The sequence below is a fragment of the Asterias rubens genome, chromosome 1 (genome assembly GCF_902459465.1).
Source record: "Asterias rubens chromosome 1, eAstRub1.3, whole genome shotgun sequence".
NCBI lineage: Eukaryota > Metazoa > Echinodermata > Asteroidea > Forcipulatida > Asteriidae > Asterias > Asterias rubens.
The window spans coordinates 12203325-12220758 of record NC_047062.1 but is presented as its reverse complement, the minus strand read 5'-3'; the positions used below and the strand labels follow the sequence as shown (position 1 = coordinate 12220758).

Below are 17434 nucleotides of genomic sequence, written 5' to 3'. Positions count from 1 at the left end.
CAGCTCTCCATTGCTCGTTACCAAGTAAGTTTTTATGCTTAACAATTATTTTGAGTAATTACCAATAATGTCCAGAGCCTTATATTGTATATCTACATGAAAGTATGATTAAACAAGATGCACTAATAATAATGTCCATGAAGAGAGCCCTCTTGTGGTGAACTTGGTCACCCAAATCAAGGAAATGTTTAGCATTGGTGAGGTACAGGTATTAATTGGCCCTTATAAAATAGTAGGACAATTCTATGGAGTACAATAGCCGACCCACATACAATACATGAATAGACTTTTATAGACCTTTCCAGGCTACTTATAGCCCCTTTTCGAAACCAAGGATTTGGCTTTGCATTCAGCTTCAGGCTATGTCCACTTGTCTGAAGCCCTGAACGCGTACGCAAAGCACACGCAATTGTCAAAACACCCGCGGGGCCAAGCTAGCCTAAGCCGAGTCTGGAGCCGAAGCCGTGGATACGAAAAGGGCCATTATTGTAATTTGTCACTATGCATTGGTTTGTACACGGCACTATTTGGCCAAATCTTGTTTTGCCCTCTGTGTTTTCAGAAAGTGAAGTATGTGTTTAAGAATAAAGTAATCATCATAACAGCTACAAGAATGAAAACATAGACAAATAATGTACAAATGAAGCATTCAGCTTCATTTGTGTCTTAAAAACTAAAGCAGTAAGCAGACTCTAAAAGAGAAGTTAACCAAATAGTGAACTTTAATCGCGATTTTTCCAATCACGATTTCTCTAATTTTCTGTCTGTGGACCGTATAGGTCACTATCTGGCACAGCAATGATGATGTTGTACACCATTGCTTTTAATGCAAATGACTTTGCAACTTGCACTTTATACAAAAGTCAATTTGATTGAAGATAAATGAACCTTCACAAAATCCTCTACTTCTAATTCTGTAGTACAACAGTAAATTCATTCGTGTTCAACACAACAATTTAAAAATATATATCTGTGCGCAACATCTGTAGCTGTTTAACAGCAAGTATTACATTATTAATTTTTGGTTTTACCCATATACACCGATGTGTGTAGCACTGTATACTCAGTACTTTCCCCGAGTCCTGTGAAAAAAATCACAGGACTCGAGGAAAGTACTGAGTATACAGTGCTACACACATCGGTGTATATGGGTAAAACCAAAAATTAATATTCTTTATCCCGATGCAAATTTAACATCTATTAAATCGTTTGCAGTACCCGCTGCTAAACATAGGATTCGAACTGCCTCTAGCTACCGGGCAATCTCGGTGGTCTAGTTGGTATGACATTGCTCTAGAATTGCAAGGGTCGTGGGTTCGAATCCCACCCGAGTAAAATGCCTGTGATTTTTTTCACAGGACTCGGGGAAAGTACTGAGTATACAGTGCTACACACATCGGTGTATATGGGTAAAACCAAAAATTAATATTCTTTATCCCGATGCAAATTTAACATCTATTAAAAGTATTAAATTGGTTTCATTATAACATCTGCCAATTGTAACACACACAAACATATTGACACAACAAATTTAAAAAAAAAACATACCAGTGTTGACATAATTTGAACATCTGGAAATATAATTATGATTTCAGTGTATGTATGTATTAACTTACAGAGCACTTTCAAGTGAGGTGCCCTCTGCGATTTCAGTTTGTAGGCAGCAGTGATTAATGTGAATAATACTTCAGTTAACAAATCCCAAATAAAAATCACAGAAAGACTTTAAATTAAAACTTCTTAAATTCTTTTTCTGACAATCATCAAAACTAAAAAAATAATAATCCCCTAGTCATACTCAGCTGCTAGTCTTTTACCCTTTACTCTGCCCAGGAAGGGGGGGGTGGGGGGATGGGGGGATGGGGGGATGGGGGGGGGGGGGGGTGGGGCACAACATTGTAATTATTTGGTGAAGCATAGACCGTAAACCTTAAAATGAGTAACATTGTACATTCAAGGGCCTTTCTGGTAGGCAAGATACTGCACTTGTCAAGTAGGATAATTATTGACAATTTTGTGTTGCAATTCTCCCAAAAAGTTACAAAAGAAACAACTGAAAAAGTTTTTTTGTGATTTTGAGGCGTGCCCTTTTTCTTCATGTCAAAAGTTAATACAAATGAACAGTGAACTCTCCATAAAACATAAGATTGGATTTTTCATTTGAATGGTTGATAATGATAATTACCAGTGTTCATAACCGGCTGGCTTCCGCGTGTCAGGCGCGCAAGATTATCACGCGGAACGCAATTTAAAGCTATAACAGCGCGTAATCTAAGCGCGCGCGCGTACACACAACCCACATACAAAGACTCTTCACAACTCTTCACAAAGTTTTTGAAAAAAATATTTCAAACCTCGAAATTTTCAACTGTCAAAGTGTCTGTAATTGTATTTTTTTTAACGTTTTTAACAAAAGGGCATAAGAGTAGTGACGCATTTAAACCTTGCAGGGTCGTTACCGTGCGTTAACGGCAATTCGACCCTGCTGGCTTTAAACGACCGTGTAAGAACTCGTCGCTACACTTTTATTCCCTTATTTATCAAGCAGTTATGTGTATCTTTTTCTATAAAAACATGGTTGAGAGTCCACCTTCACCAGTGTTTTGTTTATAAATCATTTAAACAAAGCATAGAGTAAGGACTATGAACAAAGAAACCGTCCCCCAGTTGGCATAAAACCACTGACAAAAACTATTTACACATGCACAAAAAAACTCCACAAACTTTGTCAGGGATAAACCTATTGCATATAAATGTGTGTTTATCAAGATACAAGGTTAAAAATAGGTAATCATGAGATTTTGTGCGCACATTTATACTTACCCGTCTACTAAGTAGGATGTGCATTGATAAAATATATATTCTATTATTAAACAGAACTAATTTTAACAAGGGCTCCATGGTCAAAAAAAAAGAAAATTGTGCATCACAAAACTTATTTTAAATGCACTGACACAATTAATCATTACTTCAAATAATTGTTTGCATGCAAAACGTACATGGTAACGAGCAATGGAGAGCAGTTGATAGTTTAACACGTAGTAAAAAGCGACTCCCACTGAAGTAACGCAGTTTTTGACAAGGTGGGGTAATTTCTTACTCACATATTGAGGCCTTTTTGGGCACATAAATTTGCGGGTTTTTTCCCGTTCATTTTTCTCTTGCAACTTCAATGACCATTTGGGTCAAAATAGTCACAGATTTCTTACTTTTGTGCATAGGTAAACCAAGTGGGAACACTGGTCTTTGTCAATTACTAAAGGTGTCTAGTGCCTTTAACCTTGAAGACCCCTACTTACCAAATTGATTGGCTCCACTCCCAATCTTTAAATATTTAACCCGTACTCATATCTATCCTTAATTAAAAAAAAATAAAAAATACAATTGTAGAGAAATACAGGGTGAAAATTCCTTCATAGTCCAAGATATTGTATACAAAATCTGCAAAATTGAACAAAATCGGTGTAAAAATGTACCGTAGTTGGTTTATTTCATTATACATCCACCAGCGTAATAGCGCCAGTAACAGGAGTGCAGAAACAAGAAAAAACGTTCAATTTTAGATGTGGGAGGAAAACCCCCCCAAATAAGGAAAACCCAGGCAATCTTGTAGGGACTGAGAACCCTATCCACATGCAAGGTTCCAGTCCAAAGTTGGATTTGAACCAGGGTCCACAGAGATAAAAGACATGGGCACGAAAGGAACCTGATTCTAATATCACACACCGAGTCTGTTATTACCTTTCTAAAATGCAACGACACACATTCTGCAGTAAACACCAAAATCAATAAAACGAAAATAATTACCCCAAATAGATGTCTATTTAGAAAAGAAAACATCCCCCAAAACCAAAACTTGCAATCTTTGTTTGCTGTCACAAATATAAATTGCATTTTTGCATTTACACTAAATTTTATTTTGACTAAAGAGCATTGCCATTCTGCAACAAAGTTTTCTTTACGTCACAGTATGTCGCTCCTTTCACAGAATATCAACAAATGCGAATGCGCGGTTTCGAAGCTCAGTATTTGATTGGCTTTCAACTTCTACCTTCAGCAGGAGAGCTGATTGGATATTCCTCATCAAACGGTCTAGATTGTAGGATGGTGGGCAACATGTGCCAGACAAGGTTTTCCACACCAAGCAGGAGTTCTGAAGAGATGCACTGCCTGCTCTTATTGCAATCTCCGAGAGGTAGGGCCGCTTTGGTAGCCAATTGGATACCGACCTCCGTGGCCACCCTCTCATCCCTGGACTTTCAATAAACTATTCCGAACTGGTTTCAGACATGCCAACCTCTGGGATCACAAACTGTATTGTGAAACCCCTGTATTTTTTATTAGAAAACCTGTAGTTTTACTAAAACATGCATAAACGAGTTTACTTCAGTAATTTTAAGCCCCCGAGTATTTGAAACAAGCACTGTAAATACTATTTTATAACTGTGGTGTATATGCTTACATTGATTTAAAACTAATGTTTTCTCTTATTGAACTCCACAGTGGCCTTCTTGCACTTTTTCGAGCAGTCTGTTCCTTAGTTCCTGCTTATACGACAGGGAATATCCACAGATTGCGAGTGAATTTTGGTGGTCATGCCTTATTAAAAACAAGTCAATTAAAATTAAAAAATTGGCTTCCCTACGGGTGGTAAACCCAGTGAAACAGTTTTTATGAACAAGATATTGATAAATCGCGTCTTGTTCATAATATAGAAACCCTAAACGATTTTGTCTAAGCAAGACATGTAAAAAAAAACCATTTAATTTAATTTCAATTAAAAAGACAACAACAAATCATTCCAAAAAGTTTAGTTTCTTGCATTTGTAGGCAAGTTCTCAAATTCATCTTATACACATCTCCCTTCAAGCACTCTTTTCGCATCTTTATGTTGGCAAATTCTTTCGTAAACAATGTCCAAAAGTCAATTAATTCACACCATGTTTTGCGTCCGTTCACTAAACGAGCGATACCATATATGGGCATTTCTGACAACAGCGCCTCTGTTGTTCAATGGATTGTGCTATACTGGTTCCCAGTGAAATATCGGGACGGCAGATGTACGGGCGAGTGGATTATACGACACAGGTTGGCGCTAGAATGTGCATGCAAAGACTATGCGAGGGAAATCGATCTCTGTTGCGCTCAGTTGTGAACTTTGAATACCATGACTGCTGAATACAGAAACAGAAGTAGTCGGCCAAAACAAATATTTGTGTCAATAAACAAATATTGAACTTTTTTGCGAAACCAGGACACACGTATTTTTTACAAAAATCGTTACGAAATACGGGAAAAACATACTACTTGGCATGTCTGTGATTTGACACTATTGAGCCGAGTGTTTAGATTTAAAACTCTGACCTGTCCTTACAAGTTGATTTCAGCAAACAATGCGGGCAGCACTGCCTCAGAAGATCTAGTACTGTATCCTTTTTTGATACTCTGTTTATGCACTAGTTCAATCTCATAGAGCCGGGGAAGGAAACTCAGGTACTTGTAGTACTGCTTCAGTTCTCCGTACTTCTCTAGAAAAGTAAATAAAAAAATTAAACCAATCAATCAATCAATCCAATAAATAATACAAAATTAAACAAATTAAATAGGGGACATTTATTCTTATAATCAAATATTCAAACAAAAAATAAATAATGAATTTATCAAATCAGTAAATAAATGAATCAATAAAATAGTCAATCAAATAATCGATTTATCAATGAATCAAATAACCAATCAATGAATCAAATAACCAATCAATGAATCAAATAACCAATCAATGAATCAGTGACTCATTAAAATCAACCGAGCAAATCAATCAAATAGTTATCAGCATCCAGACTGCAACCGGTTTTAAACAGAGTGTTTAATACCGGCCAAGCACATTTATAATCCCATTCATATATACCTTTTCGGTCAAAAAACATTAAAACTTGGTGGTCCAAAAGTAAAATAAAATGCAAAAATTATAATTGTTCAATTAATTCTTTCTACAAAACACCCCTCCAGCTATGAAATGGTAACGCCCTCTGGTAAAAACTCCTTATAAGGAGATTGGCGTGCGTGTCGCGCGTACCGCGTGATGTGGCACAGGTGTTCCAGCCGTTGCTCTCGACCAATAGGAATGAATAAACTGTCTTATAAGCACAGGTGCAAGCTCGCATGTCACGCCCATGTTTAAACACTTCTGGCTGTGGTTATATTATCCGTTTAAACACCCCCACTAGATGTCCTCTCAACCTCTCAGAGAAACTGTCTCAGGTATTTATGAATACAAAATCAAACGTTAGGAAGGTCTTCATCACCCTTACCGAGACAGTAGTGTTTTAAGATTAGACGAAGCTTGTTGTGAAGCTTGAGTATGTAGTCAGAGTTCTCCAGGCCAGGGGGATCTAGAGAGACGACATTAAGAAAGAATAGATTCATTTAAAAAACAAATCAATCACTTCAATTGCTTCAGGTATTAAAGGCAGTGGACACTATTGGTAATTACTCAAAATAATTATTGGCATAAAACCTTTCTTGGTGACGAGTAATGAGGAGAGGTTGATGGTATAAAACATTGTGAGAAACGGCTCCCTCTGAAGTGCCATAGTTTTCGAGAAAGAAGTAATTTTCCACAAATTTGATTTTGAGACCTCAGATTTAGAACTCGAGGTCTCGAAATCAACCATCTAAACGCACAGAACTTTGTGTGACAAGGGTTATTTTTCATTTATTATTATCTCGCAACTTCGATGACCGATTGAGCTCAAATTTTCACAGGTTTGTTATTTTATGCATATGTTTAGATACATCAACTGTGATGTAATCACTTCAATTGCTTCAGGTATTAAGCATCTGAAAGGACATAAATACGATGCAACAAGGTTTTTTTTTCATTTATTAGTCTCTTGCAAGTTTGAAGACTAAGAGAACCCAAAAAATCACAGCTTTGTTTTTATGCATATGGTGGAATACACCAAATAAGGATACTGGTCTTTGACAACCAAATAAGGATACTGGTCTTTGACAATAATAACCAAAAGTGTACCCTGCCTTTAAAGGGTCTGGGTACTTTTTGTAGGACACCAAACACAGTGTCCACAGATTTAGATTAAACGTACACAGTTTGAAGATAATGATGGTAGAAAGTTTCCCTTAAAATATTACTTGCTTACAAGTCACAGAAATTATTTTAGCATTTTAAAACGTACATTGTTTTACTCAGTTCTCAAAAACTACAGCACCTCAGCAAGTGTAATTTTACAGTTAAGCTTTCCACTATCAATATCTTCAAACGGTGTAAGTTTAATGTAAATCTGTGGACATTGTTTTTGTGTTACAAAAAGTACCAAAAGTATCTCAAACCTGTGAAAATTTGAGTTGGTCGTCGAAGTTGCGAGTTAATAATGAAAGAAAAAAAAACACCCTTGTAACACGAAGTTGTGTGCTTACAGATGCTTGATTCCGAGACCCCAAATTCTAAATTTGAGGTCTCAAAATCAAACTCGTGGAAAAATATTTCTTTCTCGAAAACTACATAACTTCAGAGGGAGCCGTTTCTCATAAGGTTTTATACTAGTATCAACCTCTCCCCATTACTTGTCACCAAGAAAGGTTTTATGCTAATAATTATTTTGAGTAATTACCAATAGTGTCCACTACCTTTAAAGACAAACCTATACTTTTTGTCAAATGTAATTTTTCTCTTTCTATTTTGTTGGAATGTTCTCCACTCACCTGGGTTAATGAAGATAAGTGTAGTGAAAAGTGCAATCTCGTGCTGGTCAAACTTCACTTGGATGAAGTCTTCTTTGAACTTGTAAACCTTGCTCTTCATTCCAAACACCAAGGCGTCCAACGACGGGACAGTAAAGAAGGTGTCCTGAAACCACGAGAACTCAAGCTCTGCACGCCAGCAGATGTGGCTCAGGATACAGGGAAAGGTCCCCATCTTGATCAGGCTCATTTGATCACTGACTGAGATGTGGCAAAAACCTGAAGGTGAATTTAAGAACTTATTTATTTGTATTTATTTCTTAATCTTTATTTTAATGAAACCAATGGGTTTTCAAAAGTGCCTCGCACTGTAATCAGTAGACCAGGGCCCAATTTCTTGGCTCTGCTTACCGCTGAATTTTGGGCTTATGACCACCATTTTTCACTTTGATGTGCAATTCTGCACTAGCTGTGTAAGCAAAGAATGCCTAGTAACATGGAGTATGCAGGTGCACCAGCAAAACCTCCCTGCTAACGCTGAATTCCCTGCTTCCGTTAGCGCCGATTCTTTGCTTACGAATTTCTGCGCTAGCTGTGTAAGCAAAGAATGCCTAGTAATATGGAGTATGCAGGTGCACAAGCAAAACTTCCCAGCTAACCTGTGAACGCTTGACAAAAACGCTGAATTCCCTGCTTCCTCCAGCGCCGATTCTTTGCTTACAAGTTTCTGCGCTAGCTGTTTAAGCAAAGAATGCCTAGTCTTGTCGACTACGTAGGTGCACAAGCAAAACTTCCCTGCTGAATTCCCTGCTCCCTTTAGCGCCGATTCTTTGCTTACAAATTTCTGCGCCAGCTGTTTAAGCAAAGAATGCCTAGTAAAGTGGAGTTTGCAGATGCACAAGAAAACTTCCTTCATAACAAGTGAAATACGCTTGATGTAAACGCCAAATTTCCTGCTTCCGTAAGCGCCGATTCTTTGCTTATGGTAAGTAGAGCCATCAAATTGGGCCCGGTGATACCTGGAGACATAACTATGAAGGGTGTGTACCTGAGGGACATTGTGGAAAGGTTACCATTTGACATATGAGTTTTCCCAAAAAGAAACAGTTGACCATGGAATCTTACCTGGTATGTTCTTGGCAAACTTGACCGAGCTGATGATCTTGAGTGACACCCTCTCCTGGAATAAGCGCATCGCCTCAGTCGAAGCTTTGTCCATCTTCGTACGCAGCTGAAAATAAAACAAACAAAGAAAGTGAATAAATACCTATGCAGTTACAGTGAAGCACATTTCCATGCACAAAAGAAGCGTTAAAAGGCCAATTCATATCACCCTGAAGATTTCTGTTTAGTGCAAAGCAAGTAAAAAGGAAGAACTTTAAAATCAACGAGATCAGACAAAAAGTAGTGATCCAAAAATTGAGCAAGGCACTCCAGGTGTTTCAGCAACCTGGGAACTTTCATTTCTGATCACTCCCTTTTGAAAGGATCGGATAAGAGCAACCAAACAGGGTTCTTTTTTACAACCAGTGGAAATATCAGATAGAGTATGTATATCTCTTTTCTTTGTAAATAATAAATCCCTCTTGAGCCCGATGCTATTTAACATTTTGAAGGCCTTTCTTTTTACTTTGCCTGAGATAAGTGCTCTTTCCACTGAAATGTGTACATACACTACGCAGTGATATAAAGACCACCCCACACATTACGTCACACAAATTTATCTGAGGAGGATGACGTCACAGGGCTCCTCAAGAAAATGAACAAAAAGCATTGTTCTATTGTTGTCTAAAAGATTTTGTTTTGAATTTAAAAAACATTTTCATGGGAAGGAAATGTTTGCCTACAGGTGTTCTCAGTGAGCAGGAACAAGCTTTAAAAAAACCTGTCTCACAAAATGTGTCTCATCTTTTTAGACAAGTTTCTCAGAGACTGTTTCTAAGTTTTGGTGGAAAGCGGTCGGTAAACATATTTGGGTTTTTTTCTTACCTCCTCTGTCGCTTCAATCTGAGGCTTCGATGTACACAGAGTCTGAAACATTATCGACAACTCCTCAAACGCCTGGGCTATCTCCATGGTGATTAAAACACGCTCAAACTTCTGGACTGGCTGCGAGGTCCTCCGAAGTATTGCCTCACTTTCCTTGCTCAGGACTTCCCCCATGTGACAGCCTGCCTCCAAACGTTGTGTGACCTTCTTGAAGTAGGTCTGGTCGATGAAGGCCATGCTTTCCTCTGGCTCCTCTTGGTTGTGTTGACTTTTAGACGGTGACATCTTAGCAAGTCTTTGATGAGGGTTCCTTGAGTCATCCTCTTCACTGTCGCTTAGAAGATGTTTGCTGGCAGTCTTGGGGTAAGGGACAGACGGATTTTTGTTAGTTCCTTTCTTTTTAACATTGGAGTTGGACGTTTGATCGTCTGCTACAAAGGAACTGCAGAAGCTACCTCTGGCTTGTTCTTGTTTGATCTCAGGAACTGCCATGGCAGGGCATTCTTTGGACAGGTTCATGACAAACTCGGAGTCCATCATGTCAAATGAACTAGAGCTATCGTCCATCAATGTCACAATGCTCCTTTTTTTGTTCTGCAGCAGCTCAGGAGCAAACTCGGTCGGTGTCATTTCAATGCTTGGTAAAAAATCAGCTGGGTTTGCTGGTTTTTCACCTTGACCAGAGGCGAGTGATTGTTTGCTACTGTCAGGGTTGATACTGAAAGAGGTTGGCATCGATGGTATACCTAGGCTTGCTTGTACAGGCTGCCTGTGGGTTTGGCTACTTTGAGCATCTGGGACATCAAAGACGTTGCTTGGTGGAGACACTTGTGGTCTGTACTGAAATGAACCATCTGGCATCCTACCATGCGTGTCACTATGTACATTGAGACCATACTGCCAATCACTCATCGGTTGTAGACCATCATTAGATGACAGACTGTCAAGTTGTTTTGTAACCCCCGTAGCTCTCGGACAAGTTCCGGTCTGTTGATACCCATGCAGGCTTGGAGGAGTGTTTCCAGCAATGGTTGGATTGCTGCAGGATTGTTCTTGCCTGGCTGTGGAGTGGTAGAACTCATCAGATGAACTGGAGCCCGGCGAGGATACGTTATAAGCGAGGGGGCTTTTTCTGCCCTGGTAGATAGGATCTAATGCCAAACTGGGATCATTGGTAGTTTTGACTGTCCCATCAACGCTGGTCAAACTCAAGGGGTATTGTTTGCTGATATCTACGGCCCTTCCAGGGCTGTCCTCTAGCCCTGCTGCAGTTGGAGCTCTGGTTCCAACTGGAAACACTGGACCTTGAGACATTCTCTTGGCATCGGAGACGTCAAACTTCTGATGCCTACCAAGTTTGATACCTGTTGAAAACAACAACAAAGTTCTTTTTGATAAAACCAGATGCACGTTAGTGGATAGTCAAGACCAAGAACTGTTGAAGATGTTGATCATTGGCTTTGTACTTTACCAAACTAATATATTTCTTCACAGTTTTACTAAAACTAGATCTAAAGAGAACTTGACATTTCAATCTAACTTGACAGAATTACTTAGCTCATGCAAGATACTTAACAATAAAAGTATACAGATGTTTTTGACGACTGTTGAATAGGAGGCCATACAAAAGTTCCCTTTTATAGAACTTCGAACTGATAACAAAACATTTTTGTAGTTTTTCTAAAAACTTATTTGTAAAACTTTATATCAATCTTTTACATCAACTTCAAAACGACAATGGCCACAGCTTGTATAAATAAAAAGAATTGGTGTGTGAAGTGGATTCCTCAGAATTCTCTGTTAAGCCCCACAACCTCTTCCCAAAACAAGATGATAAATCTGTGTTTGTACTGATTGGCTTTGGTGATTAAAATGTTGTTTATTCAATACAATTAACATGGTGTACACAAAAAGAAAAATGAAAATTTATTCATAGCAAATAATCAAACTCTTTAAAGAGAAAGGGAAAAGTCAAAATTCAGTTTTTGTGCTGTACTGATTTTCAAATAGATTTATAGTCCTCAAGTGAGTGGTGAAAACCTCACATTACCTAACGTGAAAATTAACCAGACCTTGTGAGCCATAATTATCAAACATTCTCCCGACTCCGATGACCGATTGAGCCTAAATTTTCACAGGTTTGTTATTTTATATATAAGTTGTGATACACGAAGTGTGGGCCTTGGACAATACTGTTTACCGAAAGTGTCCAATGGCGTTAATGGCCTTACGTTTCAATCCTAGTCTTTCTCATAGGCTAGAACAATAAATAGATCACGATAAAAGACACTGGACACCTGTGGTAATTGTCAAAGACCAGTCTTCTCACTAGATGTATCTCAACATGTGCATAAATTAACAAACCTGTGAAAATTTGAGCTCAATCGGTCGTCGAAGTTGCGAGATAATAATGAAAGAAAAAACACCCTTGTCACACGAACTTGTGTGCTTTCAGATGCTTCATTTTGAGACCTCAAAATCAAATTCTGAGGTCTCAAAATCAAATTTGTGGAAAATTACTTCTTTCTCAAAAACTACGTTACTTTAGATGGAGCTGTTTCTCACAATGTTTTATACTAAAAACAGTTCCCCATTACTCATTACCAAGTAAGGTTTTATTCTAATAATTATTTTGAGTAATTATTACCAATAGTGTCCACTGCCTTTAATGAACCAAGCTTAAAAGGCACTGGATACCTTTGGTAATTGTCAAAGACACTTGGTGTATCCCAACATATGGATGAAATAACAAATTTGTGACTATTTTTACTAAACTGGTCATCGAAGTTGCAAGAGAAAAACAAAGAAAAAACACCCTTGTTGCACAAATTCGTGTTCTTTCAGATGCCTAATAAAAAGCTTCAGAAATTACCTCTTTCTTAAAAATTACATGACTTCAGCAGGAGCCGTTTCTCGCAATGTTTCATACTATCAACAGCTCTCGATCGCTCGTTACCAAGTAAGCTTTCATGGCAACAATTATTTTGAGTAATCACCATAGGCGTCCAGCGCCTTTAAGTCTAATTACTAATGATTTCAGTATTATAGGCAAGATGCCTTTTGTTTTCATGAAGATTTTCATTTAGGGTTACAGCCCTGATAGCCGAAACCATGTTTTTTTTTTCGTCCAGATGCTTCTCCTAATTATTGTTTTTCTTCCCAACCCGTATCCCATATGATTTGTATGCAGAATTTATTATTATGATAATCTTATATTTAAAATGGCCACAGCGGCACAAGTTTATAAAACCCTGCAGCTTATAAATAAACTAGCTTAACTTGTTGACAACATCATGTCACCAATGCATCAGTGTTACCTGCTCTATATACGTTTTGTAATTTGTGGCGACTTGCCATTTTCGACTCTGTTCTGTACAAGTTACATGTTTGGACTGTCACAGAATTCTTCTTATCCAGTGAAAGAGGAGAAATGAAAACCCCACTTTGGAAATAAGCCTATCTTGCACTGTCTCTTTTAAACAAATGTTTGATAAATTGTCATGCGCCTTTTGTTGATAATGTCCTACTGGCGCATAAAAATAAAACGTGTTGAATCAGCGACGTCGATCAGAACAATGCTCAACGGGTTTGACTATTTTAAGTCATTAGGCCCCGTGTGGTGAAAAAACCTGAGGAAGCTGTAAACATTAATATAGAATCATATCTCCTGAACATCCTGTCACAAAGTCACAATCTTTGTGCCATCTTGTAGCTTTTTCCTTGTGTTCCAACCAGCAAGTTCAAAGAGTACTTTCAGGTCTTTCCAATATTGTTAATCACATTTAAGTTCCGGTTAAAAAAAATCATTATATTTCTATTTTTGTTCCACCACCCAAAACGACTCTGTGTTCGTTTTCTGTCAAACAAATTAAGGTCTAGTTCTAATAACTCAGCGCACATTCTAATGAGTACTCAAGAGGGTGCTCCGCTACGGTGGCCACATGCTTAGTACCTCTCTCATTTGTATCACAGTTTCTTACATTTCTTACACTTAATTTGTATAACTCAAAGATTTGTGTTATCGTTGAAGTCTTTGGTTTTGATGCTGATTTACGTTTGGTTTTGTTCTCCTCCTGCATGCGGCACCCTCAGTCGCCCTCATACATTTTTTTCTTTGCTTATTTATTTAATTTATTAGTTTAATTTAATTTACTAATTTATATAATTTTTGATTATTTTCCTTATTACTTGCTTTTTTTTATAACTGTTTTTTCCTTAAATGTTCTTTCTTTTGCTATTGTAACCTTTGGTTTATTTGTATTGGTCGAATAAATAACGATAACAGTGTAATATTTATAGTGACACTGCTTCGCAACCTGGGGCCATTGCAACACACACATAGCCCATTGTATACAACTGAGTTATGCTACTTAAGCTTAGATCAAAGTTCACATCGCTGCCAGCTTTGGACTTGCTAGATTTTTCATAGAATTGCAACCGCTCTAAAAACACTCTTATTTAAATCCATCTAGTCTATTCAGTTTCTGCGATTTCATCCCACTTTTAATTGTAATTTTTTGTTATCTTACACTTCCTGTTCAGCGCTTAGAAACCTTGTATTAAGCGCTATTGCATGTTATTATTATTATTAAGGAAATCAAGTGGTGAAGAGGTTTTCAACTAGTGGTTTAATCCCAACGAGGCCTGGTTCTTGATAATTTTACCGAGACGAAGTCGAGGTAAATTATAAAGAACCAGGCCTCGGCAGGTTTAAACCACTAGTCGAAAACCGATTCAACACACTTTGATTCCCATTCATAAATAATACCTTTTCGTTCAAAAACATCATCACTTATTGGTCAAAAAGTGAAATAAATGCAAAAATTATAATTGTTAAATGATTTCTTTCAACACAACACCCCTCCAGCTATGAAATGGTAAAGCCCTCCGCTGCCCTTGGGTAAACAACTCCTTATAAGGGAATGCTGTGCGCGTCGAGCGTATCGCGTGATGTGGCACAACTGTTTCAGCCGTTGCTCTCGACCAATAGGAATGAAGAAACTGTGTTATAAGAACAGGTGCAAGGTCACGTGTCACGCCCATGAATTAACACTTTTTACCGGTCATAAACAAAGGTTTATACACAACCACGTGACGCGAAACTGTCCGAGGTATTTATGAATAATATTTTATAACACCACATGAGTGGTCAGATGGAAGGGCTATGAGTTTGACATAGAAGACCAAAGCATAATCCACATTACCATCCATTGTTGCTCACTAAAAAGAAATAAACTTGATGAATTGCAGGCCTGCACAGAATATTGATATGAACACCAATTTAACTGTGGGTGTGTTTGATAAGCTTCCCCGTGTCAACCCTGGAGTGCTCACACAAGAGCGCCTGACAAGAGCTAATCGAACAATCACTCACATGTCACCTCGGCCCAGCCCCAAGTGACCCACTCCACAAGTAGGGCTTTGGGGCTGACCTGGTCGAGCCCCTATTCAGATGTAACGGGGGCAGACGGGGGGTCGACCAAGGGAAGCTAATCGATGTGGTTCAACGATACAGATAGTTGTAGCTGTACCAATAGAGATTTTACTTGTAAGAGGATGTACAGGGCAGCAGATTACACAAAATCATGCATCATGGGAGGGAGGGGGGGGTGCGTTTACTTTAAAGATCGATGGTGCAACAACCTTACTGCTAAATATCACCACTACCCAGAGGATATTGATCATTGTTGGGTTACGCCCGTATTATTGGCAGTGAGAAGGTTTAAACCAACAAATTGTTACTGTGGTGTGTATGTATTCAACCTAGAACAAATGTGAACATTGCTTCAGTAAACATACACAAGATTGTACAGTAATTGGCCTATTTTTTGGCCGCAAAGAGACTTTCAATATAGAATATTCTCTCATCACAACTACAAATTTATCTTAGTTTGACTGCCTGTTGTGATGTTTTCTTGCATCAAAGGCCCAATCAATAATAATACCACTAACATCAGTGACATAAAACCCTTGTTTTACATGCTAATTTGGTTCACACATGCCCTCACACAGTTCAAACTACTGCGCAAATTCAAAACACAATAATTGGAATTAGTAAAGCTAATCAGGAGTAACTTCAACAACTCAAGGCAGTGATGTTTTGAAAACATCAACTAGGCCTAGAAAGCTCAAACTAAATCTGGATTGGGTTAATTCCTTGCTTTAATCAGACCATAATATGGTTTGATTCAAATAAATCCCTTCTGACTCCCCCAGTTATCAAAACCAAGTCGTACGGTTCCCGCTCTTTCCAATATGCAGCAGTTCAGTTATGGAACAGTCTTCCAGAGGTTGTTTTACAGGCTGAGATATCAGAAACATTCAAACCCTGGATGAAAACATATCTGTTTACTTTGTTCAATTGTTGATTTTTCCTTTACAGCACATAGGGACCTCGTGGTGATATGCGCTATATAAGAATGGTTTACTCTTATTATTATTATTATTATTATTATTGTTATATACCTAGTTCCTGAGTAAATACCAAAACTGAGACTGGAAACCACGCATCAAGAAGGGGTGCGTTCCACCTGCGCAAATGTTTTTAAAATGGCACAAGAAAAAAAAAACAAGCAGACAATATTATTTTCTTGTCACAAACATTTATAATTGTAGTATGTTTTCCGTGATTGATAATGCAGTCAGTTGGAGTTGACATAAAAATTTATTTATTTGGTGTCATGATGTACAAAAGAGGATTAAAACATACATACAACACAGCAAAATCCAACATTACAAGAAACCCAAGGTGAGGGAAAGACAGTTTTAGGACGCTGGGTTCAGGTTGACGAGAATGGTTGCGAAACATTCGCGTGAGTGGAACGCACCCCAGGTGAGGGAAAGAAAGTTTTATGACGTTTGGTTTTGGATTGACAACTCACCTTCTCTGGACATGCCGACTTGAAGGCACTTTTGGTATCGACAAAAACGACACATGTTACGGGAAGTTGGAGTGATAAGGCATTTCTTGTCATCAATGCAGAAATATGATGTTCCGTCCTTCAAGCTGCGACGGAAAAACCCCTGGTGAATAAACAAACAGGATTGGAGTGTTGTTATTTTTCTGCTATGAATCTTTATGCAGTCAAGCATGTGCATTTAGGGTGTGTATTTAGAGGAAAACTCGGTTCAAACTTCCTGCATGTGAAAATGCGAAGCAAAATTTGACATCATAGAATTTTTTTCCCGCTACAAATGTTTTGCAAGAGCTGCCCTTCTCTCTACTCTTCCAAAGTATTTCTTGCAAATTTGTGAAGTCAAAATTCATATCGCATTTGCAGAAAGTATGAACCGAGTTCAAGATAATCAGGCACAAAAGCACTCCTGGCACGGTTATGATTACATCCAAACAGTGGTCCAACCATCAGAACAACATCTGATGCTATTGACTATAGAGGCCATAATCCACCAGTTTATGTACTAATGACTGATTCACCAACCTCTACATGTTTGTCTCTCCTTTGGTTGTCAATGTTTGTAACATGTACATGTACAAGGTTGAGAGCATTTTGTCAGACAACACCCAAATCTAACTTGCAAACAATAATGCCTTCATATAATTTAATAAAATCATATTTGACTGACACACGTATCCATGATATTATTAAATTTGTCATAACTGTAGTTATTATAATTGCTTTAATTTTTATTCATCCACATATTTCAACAAACGTTCTTGAACCTAAAAGGCACTGCAGCTGATTTCACAAAAGGCTAGGATTAATCCTATCTTGATGAGTAACTATAA

General features: G+C 38.1%; 1 protein-coding gene and 1 non-coding gene across 2 annotated transcripts in view; one reads left to right on the top strand and one right to left on the bottom strand.

Moving 5' to 3' along the window:
* The first annotated feature begins 1262 nt into the window (after window positions 1–1262).
* On the top strand, window positions 1263–1335 carry Trnas-aga. Its single transcript has one exon. It is a non-coding gene; the product is annotated as a tRNA-Ser (tRNA).
* Window positions 1336–2502: 1167 nt separating this feature from the next.
* LOC117291223 overlaps window positions 2503–17434 on the bottom strand; it is a 34924-nt gene continuing 19992 nt past the window's right edge. The window contains exons 5-10 of the mRNA XM_033772834.1: window positions 16569–16710; window positions 9688–11051; window positions 8824–8929; window positions 7720–7977; window positions 6309–6389; window positions 2503–5528 (exon numbers count right to left, since the gene is read on the bottom strand). Coding sequence (XP_033628725.1) covers window positions 5371–5528; window positions 6309–6389; window positions 7720–7977; window positions 8824–8929; window positions 9688–11051; window positions 16569–16710 — 2109 coding nt within the window. The 3' untranslated portion in view covers window positions 2503–5370. The remainder of the gene's footprint in view (window positions 5529–6308; window positions 6390–7719; window positions 7978–8823; window positions 8930–9687; window positions 11052–16568; window positions 16711–17434) is intronic.